Below are 10,973 nucleotides of genomic sequence, written 5' to 3' on the forward strand. Positions count from 1 at the left end.
ACATACCTCAAACCTTCTGAACACGTACTTGTCATCTACTTGTCTCAGGAAGCATTGCCTCTGAGGAAGAAAGAAACATTATCCAGGAAAGCAAAGACTCCATAAATGCTCCGAGAGGTCTGAACAACTTTTGCATAGCTCTGTAAGGCCAGGATACTAAATGAAGGTATTAACTGACAAAAGTGCTCCATAAAGTCCATTGGCAAACAATTTGGTCAATAAAACTGACAAACCACAATTTTGTTAAGTAAAGGAAACTGGTACAGACAGTGGGAGATCATTTGGCCTTACGAAAGTAAATGGGTACCTGGAATATTTGACCAGCTACGACTGGAACTGCAGATGAAGCCAGATGCTCCAGGCTTCCTCAGACCCCTGGTGAGAGATCACCTGGACTCTTGTCAACACAGGGCTGCAACTGCCATTGAAGCAGACTCCCTACTACTACCCTTCTCATCAATTACCTCTAATCAGGGAAAAACTCCCCTGCAATACATCCCTTTATACTGACACCATTCAGAAAGCATGGATTTTTGCAAGCTGTAACACATATCTAGAATGTTATTTATTCTGACAAAAAACAACTAATCCAAACAGCATGTGTTTAGTTAACGGGCCTCTTTTTTTGGAATACAAACCATGAAAGCAAAGACAATCCTATCAAAGTACTTGCAATGGAAATGGGGAATGAAAGGCAGGAGACTGAAAGGTAATATCCCTAAACAGATGTTCCTCAGTCCTTTCATAAAGAGACTACCAATTTATTAAAGAATCTACAGTGAATGTTAAGTAATCACAACGTCTGCAAAGGAAACAAGTTTCCATCATCTTCTAGTTCTGTGCTAGCTTTGATAGAGCTAAAAATCAATCCAAGTAACACATACATAGATTCCCTCGTAGAAGGCTGCATTCTTTTCTACACCTCTCTCCCTAGATACACTCTTATATATCTTACACACATGTATGTGGGTCAGTCTTCCATGAAGCAGCGTGAAAGAAGGGATCTACACATTTTCCAGGGTCTGAAATGTTATTTCCTAGCAAAATCTGACAATTCACAAATGAGACAAATTCTTATCCCCAGCTATTGGCCCAGACATTGATACAAGAGAGCAGACCGCTATGAAAAATCTCAGATACTAAAGAAAAATACGCAAGGAAGAATGTGATTAAATCTCTCAAACAGGGGACTCGGGTAAGCAAACCTCAACCAGCATTATATATATTTATGGAAGTCAGTCAAACTTTTGGCCGTCCCTTCCTGAAAGTGAATGTAAACAGTGACACTTTATTCAAAGAAAAATATGGTATTGTGTCTGTTGGATGGACCCATTCCAACCTTAAAGTGGGCTTACTTTATAAATACAGCATGAAAGTGGGCTCTGCTTCTGCTAAATCCCACAGAAAAATCAATTGACTGTGAATGGCCTTGTGCAATTCAAACTAAAATAACACATGTTGTTCAAGAGAGTAGACATCTTTCATAAATTCATCTTCCTAAGTCTAATAACTCAAGTATCTGGTAAAATCAGCAGGGAAGCACCTACTATTTCTCTGAATGCTGAGTCTGTATAAGCAAATGGGAAATCCTGGGAATTTTCAGTAAATTTGCACCTCCAACTTGGCCTGGTGTCTTGTGTTTCTCATAGAATCATATAACCGTATAGGTTGGAAAAGAGCTTTAAGATCATCAAGTCCAACTGTCATCTCACACAAAATTTCAGCAAGTTCTAATATCATATTCAAACTAAAGTAATATGTTCAAAAGCTGTGTTTTTAGCACCTAGTAATATCAGGTAATGAAGAATGGTAATGCTCATTAACTTTTCATTGTGAAATGGGATTTTTATCAGTGCCATAAAAACAAGCAAACAAAACCCCAACTGTCTTCTATTACGCTGACAGTTGCATTTCTTCATTATGTATCAGCAATTAGTTTAACACTAGCATAACTAGAATGGAGTAACGACTCCAGATGCTATGACAAAGGAAGTTTTCAGTCCTTAAAAATGCATCTTTAGGAATAGCAGGAAGGGAAGAAGTCTCAGAGAAAACAAAATTCTCTGCCAACATATAAACTGAAGAAATGATACCACAACAGAAAATTCTTCATGTGCACAACAGCTCAAGTTAAAAACTAAGCAGTACTTCAGGCATTCATAACAGCTTCCCCAGCCTATCAATGGACGTGAAGTAAAGAGATAGGTATAAGGACTCTTCTAGACTTTATAACCCAGATATAAACCAGGTTTATACTTAAAATATGAATAGCTGTATTTTTCAGTTATTGACTTAAAATGATAAAGGACTGCTTTTCACCTTTTCTGGTGTTCCAAGTTCAGAAAGGTGCACTGAATGCTAATACAAGCAAGCTTCTCAGTGCTACACAAAGGCTGTTTTCTGTTCTTCTGGATTTTTTTGGTGTAAAGATTTTCTAAAATTCTTGTATGCTTCCATCCAGTCCTCCTCTGTATCTTTTCTCTCATCTTCTGGATTCTCAAAACAAAAGCAGTCCATGTTCATGAATGCATTCTTCTTCTCTGTCTCAAAGTGGGGAAGGAAGAGAATTAACTGCAAAGCACATCACCTCTGACACCAATCTCTGAAGCTGCACACCAAGGTCCTTATCTCAGACATCAGCCTGAGAAACACGTTATGAAGAATATAATACACGTCGCTCCTGTTCACTTTGGATTACAATTTCATTTTCTAATTCTTCTTGGTTGTATTATGCATAATTTTCTTGACTGATACCACCTATTTAAAAAGAAAAGAAAATATCTAGCTCCTTTCTTCTTAGTCATAATCTGACACTAAATAACTTACTGAAACACATAAAATTTTGGTATGAATTGCCCAAAGAAATTTGTCTGGAGCAACACTCCATAGCACAACAAAGCTCTGCCAATCCCCAAATCCAACACCACAAGCAGCACAGCAAACCTCCCTGCCATTCAAGCTTACTTTTTTCTTTTTTTTTTTTTCTCCCAGCATTTCAGTGAACTCACATTATTCCAGGTCACATAGAAAAATCTATCTATCTATTTGTACAGTATGAAACATCATAAATAACCATCATATAATCGTAAAAAGAACCAGTGTAAATGACAGTGGTACTATCTGGTTGCTGTTCTATTTTCTAAGTGTTTGGGGTTTGGCAGCTGGTTCACAAACTTGAGTATACAACAGTTCTCCCAAACACAAGTCTAGATCAGGGAGGTTCTATCCCAGCGCAACACCACCCAACTGTAAAGCCAGAAGAACAAACAAAATCCCTGGGCTTTTCTCGTTTAAGATAATCAGACTGATTTATTATTTTCCTGTCACCAGTTGTTTATCTCAGGCTTGAGCTACTTACTTACTCACTTTTAAAAGTATATAAAAAGAAGAACAATAGTCCAACAAGTACAAGTCACTCCATTTACTCACCAATCCATTTCCTTTCAACCTTTCCAGAGTTCAAACAGAGGAAGCGTGCAAAAACCCTGGGTTAAGTAGCGGAACTTTTCGAATAACTACTAAAAAGAAACCCGGTCCACATAGATCACTTTCAAAGGATAATTAAAAGGAAATCATACATGAAAAAACGTTAAAGTATTTATAGCACTAGACAGAGGATCACAGGTGCCATAAAGCTGATCCCCAGAAACAGAGTTTCCAGGTTACATTTTAATTAAGAAAACATTCACATACATGTCAATGTGAAACAAAATATTCCAAAATTTAATATCTTACATATTCCAAATCTAGTTTGCTAATATGCAATACCATTATTATTATTATTTATTTAGCCTATTCCCTACTGCCTCACAAAGGCAAAACTGATTTTGGAAGTGAAGAGCTTGCATGATATGCAGAAGAGATACTCTGTACATTCCTTCCATTAACATACTTTCGAATGAAGCTTTTTTATGCCACCAGTCAAATTCCCCAATTTTGGTGTCCCCACATACATTTGGCTGCATGGATATGATCCATTTTCCTCCTCTAGTCCTGTATTCCTTTGTTTCCTTCTTAAAAAAAAAAAAAAAAAAAAAGTTTAACTAACAAGTGAAAAATGTCCACAGGCATCTTACATTGATTCCTTTAAAAAAAAAAGAAGGAAAAAAAAAAAAGCCCCATCCAGACAGCTTCTTCATTTGGAGAACAGCTTTACATTCCTGAGAGTGAGTAACTGTTGGAACAAGACTGCCTCTAAATGTTCCAGGACTTGTCAGACATTGTAATCAGGGGACTTTCCCTGTGGTTGTCGCAGTCGAATTTGTAAGGTAGAAAATGCTCCCACAGTCACATGAAAGAAGAGCTGCCACAGGTTGCGCAGTTCATACAGGTACATGTTACACAGGCAAATTAACCCAAAAGTCAGGAAGGATTTGGCATTCCTCCAGCCTGTGTAGTATACAAACAGGTAACACTGTCAGGAAGAAAAAAGAAATCAGATTACCACATGAAGAATAACTTCCACTGAAGAAACATTATCTGGTCATTGAGAAATTACAAACGTGAAGCAAGTAAACCTGTAAATCAACCATGTAAGAACAGTATCAATTTAGCAGTCATGCAAGGGTGAAAAGTACCCGTTATGAATACGGGGTTATATTTTGCTTCCATTAAACCCTGTTTGAGAACAACTCTCTAATAATAATTGATTACAACCTGCAATAATGAGTGGCTCATGACAAAGGAAAGTGGATGTTCCTGGCAATCTCTGGTCAAAAGACACTCTGTTCCACCTGAGCAATGGAGAAGGAACAAGAGCCAGTATTAAGTCTTCTTCAGGCAAAGCAACATGAAGGACAGGGAAAATACCAGGGCCCTGAAGCTGGGAATACTCAGCATAAGGCAATCCCCCAGATACCAACCCAGTGTCCTGTTCGGGTTAATGCAGAGAATCTACTGGTGGATGCGGAGAGATTCGCATATATCCACCATACTCCTTCAGGTGGTGCAAGACAGATCACATTTGGAGAGAAATAACTCTACTGTACTTCTACCACGTTTTAAGGGTCAGTTTCTGCACGCTGTGGTGTAACAGAGCGTCAGGGCTGCCCGCAGTTTCCCCACTCTGCCTTCTTCCTACTGCAACTGGAAATCTGTTCAAGTCTCTCACCTCAGTTTTCATCTCTAAAAGGACATAGCTGTCCAGCACTTTTTTGTGGACATTATTTTTACTTCTGCTGTTGTTTAAACTACTTCCTTGACTTCCACAAAAAAATTGTTTGCCCCCTCTGTGTTCTAGCCATTTCCATCTGATGAAGAAAGTTTTGGCTAGGCTTAAAGGTAAATAACAACATCACTTGGGCTTACTTTGTATTGCAAATCTGTTCCCAGCGTCCTGGTGGATATATAAACATGCTCAGAAAAATTTTTTAACAGCATTCATTATGAGATTATCTAAGTGTCACTTCTATTCTTCTTGGGCATTTGCCATGTTTTATCAGAGTCAGAGAAGCTTTGCTCAATGTTTTTTCATTTTTCATGTTCCTCAAAAAAAGACAAAAGCATTGTACACTCACAACCGAACTAATGCAATTTATTGAGATTACTTTATATTCTATTCAAAATGTATCCAATTTCTTATAAAACATGCGTGTCTACTGTAACTGTGGCTCAGATTAACAAAACTACTTGTGATTTCTGGACATCTAAGTATCTTCAGAGATATGAGTACTGATAATAACGGTAAGATTTGCATGTCCTTACTCCGAAGCAAAGTAAACTAGAGATAAGTAATCTGCATGTTTCGGAATTAGATGGAATTCCTCTGAACCTGCTTGGCCATTTTGAGCAGAGCAAATGCAACCTACTTGGGCTGACAGTTTTACAAATCACATCTAAAAAAGCAATTAGTTGGTACCAGCATCTCAGCAGTAAGAATTCAGATAATATCCTAGCGTCATTGCTTATGAAGAAGTATAACTGCTTCCAAGATTAAAATAAGGGTCAGGATATGCTACATCAAAATGATTAATAAACATGAAGGGCTTAAAAAACAAAAATACTACAGAAGTTTAAAAATGTCACTGCAACATGATATTGAACGACTGAATTTTGCTTAAGATGTGTTTTAAATGAATTCTGGAGCTTATTTTTTCCTGTCGGGGTTTGAGATGCTAGAAGATTTGTCACTTACAAAACAGAGCAAAAGGCCAACCACTGTGGTTTTAACACCTTGCTATAACAAGTGCTGGTATGAAACTCCTGAGGGCTTTTTTTTCTTCTATTGAAGGAAAGTGTCAGCATGGCAATTACTGAGCATGCTTTTATGCAGTAGGCTCCTCTGCTACTTCAGAGAAGATTTTGATTGTTGATTTTTTATTTATTTATTTTTAATAAATGTTAAGAAAGGATGGAAAGCTCAGCTGCTGACACTCTGCACTTCGGGTACCACTGAGACAATTGTTACTTTTGTACATTTCCTTCTTCAGAAGAGACTAGCAACCATGGAGGAACACTAGACATGCCAGCTCTAGATAAACTGGAACAGGCATTTCTCAACTTGGACATATTATCAGAGCTCCTAATCTTGGTTATTTTACCTTGTGAACGTTATGGCATTGCTATTTTGTCAGTGTTGCAATACTCAGTTACAATTTTATAGGCATATTAGGCCATAAACCAGAAATAGAAGAACTTAAGAGTTTACTTGAAAATGGCACCTTCAAGCAGGAAAAAAAAAAAAAATCTTCCAAAATGTAAAAAAAACTTAAGCAATTAAAAATCACAGTTTATATTGTAATGCTGTTAAGAAAATGCCCTAAAGCTTTACATTTGATTTCGATATAAACGTGAACCTAACTACCGCTAGCATCATCTTGAAATGAAAGGTTTTATATAGTATAGATACAGTTTATATAGTAGATGTTGATGGTGGTGGACCATTCCCCCACAATGCTAGAACAGCTGCTGCTTTTCTCCTTAGACGATCTGAAAATACCCAGATCGCATACCAGCTGTGAAAATGTAAAGGGAACACTATTATTATTTCAGTTTGATACATACAGATATACGCCTGCAGCCTTAACTGGCGACTCAATACATCCTGTGTATTACTACAACACTTCAATAAGTAGCAGAGGACTTTCTTCATGCTGTTTACTCTCACTTGCGTTCTTGGTATTTAGAGCTAGACTGTGAGGATGCTCGTCCTGGTCCAAAGAGCTTCATTTCAAAAGCAAAAAGAGCTGGCATAGAAACTCCTCCATTCATACATTTATTGGCTCCTAATAATCATGACCAAATTACACTCTTCATCTTTGTACACGGAATGTTAGTGAGCCCAAAACATCCTGTTCCATTTCAGTCCTGGTTTTTGCCTGCACAACTAGTTTACAAACATTATCGCGGAAACTAGAAAGAGAAACACACTGCTATGTTGTTATTAACTGAACAAGAAAATACAACGTTATTGAAGCCTTGTGGGTGAATGATAATGAAATGTGCTGTCATGCAACATACGGAATTAATCTCCCGAACTCTTAATGCAGCAAAAGAACATCAGAGCATGCCACAGAACTGCCAGCCCTCTCAGTTCTGAAAAATGACCAATGAGATATCGTACAAATCACATTAGAGGGTGTGGAACAAGAGTCCTGACAGATATATTTTGAATATTAAGAAAAAGCCCACATCTTGAGCTGCATGAATTCTTTCTTTAAAATAGATATATTCAATTCAGACAGTGGGGGAAAGACACATGTCCTTATGTCTTAATGCACAGACATGAATACTTCATAAAGAATACAGTTTCTAATTTGGTAGAGGAGGGGAGAATATGTATTTGTCACACAAAAATAGAATGGAGGAGCTCCACCTTATCTGATAAGGAACAGATCACTGGCATGGAAAATTAACACCAATCTGAAGAATTATTTAAGGCAGGCGCTGATGAAAAGTCAACAAGTGGTGAAGAACATAAGTTGTACTGTGACATTTTGCTAGAGATACAGAGAATGGAGATTACTGGTGTAACCTGGACAAAAGGCCGACAGATAGAAAGGTTGAGATAAAAGGAACGAGATTCTGAGATATTATTTTATTTTACAGTCTGACACTGTACTAGACATCGGCACATGGAAACAAGTAGAAACTGCATACTCCACTCCACGAGGAGGAGATTAAAAGTCAAAAGAATTGCAGTAACAGCAATTGAGCATGAGACATTATAGTCATAGCTAAACATAACAGTAGTGTCACTGAACGGCAAATGCCAATGAGCACCAGAACACCTTGCTACAAATTACACAGGAAAGTCAGATTCAGATGCAGAAATGGAAAACCTACATAACTGAAATGTAATGTGAAACATCAGACAGGAGAAAGAAACCGGAGCAGAAAGTGGCTGAAAGCTTTGAGAAGGAAGGAGGTGCACAGTAATGGACAAAGTAAGGAAAATTCTGGGGTGTAGTGCCTACGTATTACTTCAAATCTTCCCAAAGGAAAGCAGCAGTAAGGCATTTGTTTCAGATGTTTAGATTTACTTGAACTGTGAAACTATTATTTTAAGGAAATGATACAACCTCCATGTGACTTTAGAGATAAATTATAAGCTCTGGACAGAAAGGCATACCAAATCTCTTAAACAACTAATCAAAGAAAAATGCCAGCAAACATAAGCTCTTTGTATCAATCTACTGTATGATAGTTTATGATTAATGAAATAAAACAGAGCAGAAATTATTTTGACATTTAAGAAAACATGGTGACATTTATGCACGACTGGGTAATGTTTCTAAACTCTAGTGAATTATGCAAGCAGAAGAACACACCTGGTACAAACAGGCTAATGTTCCAAGAAAAAATGCAATAACGTAGCTGAAATCTTCACCTTCATTCTGTGAAAATAAAACAAAAAGCCGTGTTTTACAATGTATGAGTGAAATACCAGATATTTACAGTATGAAAGTTATTCATTATTGTATGTTAAAAATAGTCTTGCACAGAGATTTATAATAATTCCTATACTACGCTAAACAAAAGGAGTTAGCACTAAACACCGCTTACATATATGTCTGGAGAAAATCCCCCATGATCTGGAATCTGACCAAAATATTTATTCACAACAGACAAATAATGCTGAGATTTTCAAAGGCCTTAAAGAAAGTCCAGCTCTAACACTGGACACTTACCTTCTCTAGATGCCTTTGAAAATTCAAGTCTAAACACCGGTAACTACTTATAATACCAACTTTGTAGAATGTGCCTTCCTTCAGCTTCACAAAATGGAAACGAGACAAAACAAAAAGACTGAAACTGGCCGCTAGGGTGTGGTAAAATTCTACACAGAAAACAACACGAGCAGCTCTGCCCTCATAGCAGTGAGAACAAATAAAAGCACATGATTTTATCACAGGGCTATTATTGGAAAATTAAGTTTTCCTGAAGGAAAAGATGGAAAAGTTTACCTGAAGTGATAGAGTTTTCCACTATGTATTTAAAAAAAACAAAACAAAACAAAACAAAATTCCTTCAAACTTATTCAAATGGGGTTTTGTAGTTCCTGTAGAGCTGAGCAGTGCTCAGTGATAATTTTAACCGCATTTCCAACAAACGTCCATGACAATCAAAAGCTTTCCATTGAAAACAACAGGTACTCATGCAAATGTTCTTCCTCGAACGCAAATTTCATTTTGAGAAGGTGGTCCATTCGGAACTACAACTTGTTTCTGCTCAGAGTATGTTCAGTGTGAAGCATTTGCATCTACAGTGTTGACTAGGGAAAAGTTTGTATGCACATAAAACTTACCCACACAATGCAGTACGCTCCTATACGATACGTAAATCTTTGCCCCAGTGCCACTGCATATATGCTGCAGCATAGCTACAGATTGTAACAAAGTTTTGCTAAGACCCAAATAAAAACACCGGTCATAAATGAAACACTAATTCAGACAGAAGCTTTTGAATGAATTTTCAAAAGAAATTCCATTAATCATGTTTTGGATTATTTCTCCCCAAACCCTGTGGATTTTTCCCTAATAAAGTAAATTAAGGGAAATTTTAATGGATTTTTAGTGGGCCTCATTTGTCAGAAATGAAAAAATATCTTCCATCTGTACTGCCATCTATTACCTCCAGATGCAGTAATAGATAGAATAAAATGAACTGGCTGCCCTATCATCAGTTAAATAGGTTAATCTAACATCAGCATTCCTTTTTTAAAAAAATCAGCTGTGGAAAGGTGACAAAAAAAGTTCTAGACACATTACATAAATTGATAAAATTCTGTTCAGTACTATTTGTACTACAGTGTACTTTGAATTCATTCCTATTTATAAACTGAGAGAAGTGTGCATAACACAGAAAAATCTAATTAGGGATAAAGTAGAAACGTATGCTCGCTATTTCGTTCTTGGTTTTTCTTTAAAAAACAAACCAAAAACAACTGAAAAGAAGGACCTAGCATGGAACACTCATTAACCCCGTTCACCTATTCATCAGTCTTCAGGAAATGCTGAGACCTCAACCTTTACTGCTTTATTAAACCTTTACATATATCAATAATTTTGTAAGACAACTGGAATACAGGTCATGTTCTTTACCTTACTTTCATAAAAAGTCCATTAGGTATCAAAAGCACTGCAGTTATAAAGTCTACATATATGTTTGAATAAAAAAAATTATCTATTAGCCAAGCAGGAGGATTCTCATTTTCTTTCAGAAAACTTCCATGGGATTTTTAGTTTCTACCTCCATCACCACAACAGTAAAGGCATTTAATGCTAAGTAACTTTTCTTTTTTTGTGGTAACACACATGAACTTCCTACCACCACATTCACCTGAACTGCTTGGAATCATTAAGCACTATTATTTTCATTGTGGCAATAAGAATACAACTAGCACAAGAAATGGAAAAGAAAGAAACAAAAAGGCTACAGGGAGGGTCAGAGCAGAGAGTTCACATAAACAAATAAATGTTTGTTGGGGACGTTGTTTGATAAAGGGGGGGGGGGGGGGGGGGAGAAAAAAACAG

General features: G+C 37.0%; 1 protein-coding gene across 2 annotated transcripts in view; it reads right to left on the bottom strand.

The window, feature by feature from the left end:
• Positions 1-4,066: 4,066 nt before the first annotated feature.
• The window catches only part of SEC22A (SEC22 vesicle trafficking protein homolog A (S. cerevisiae)), an 18,461-nt gene continuing 11,554 nt past the window's right edge, over positions 4,067-10,973 (bottom strand). For both annotated transcript variants that reach the window (XM_009887273.1, XM_009887272.1), the window contains exons 6-7: positions 8,769-8,834; positions 4,067-4,414 (exon numbers count right to left, since the gene is read on the bottom strand). In XM_009887273.1, the coding sequence (XP_009885575.1) occupies positions 4,214-4,414; positions 8,769-8,834 (267 nt within the window). In that variant the 3' untranslated portion in view covers positions 4,067-4,213. The remainder of the gene's footprint in view (positions 4,415-8,768; positions 8,835-10,973) is intronic.

The sequence above is a fragment of the Charadrius vociferus genome, unplaced genomic scaffold (assembly GCF_000708025.1).
Source record: "Charadrius vociferus isolate BGI_N301 unplaced genomic scaffold, ASM70802v2 scaffold385, whole genome shotgun sequence".
NCBI lineage: Eukaryota > Metazoa > Chordata > Aves > Charadriiformes > Charadriidae > Charadrius > Charadrius vociferus.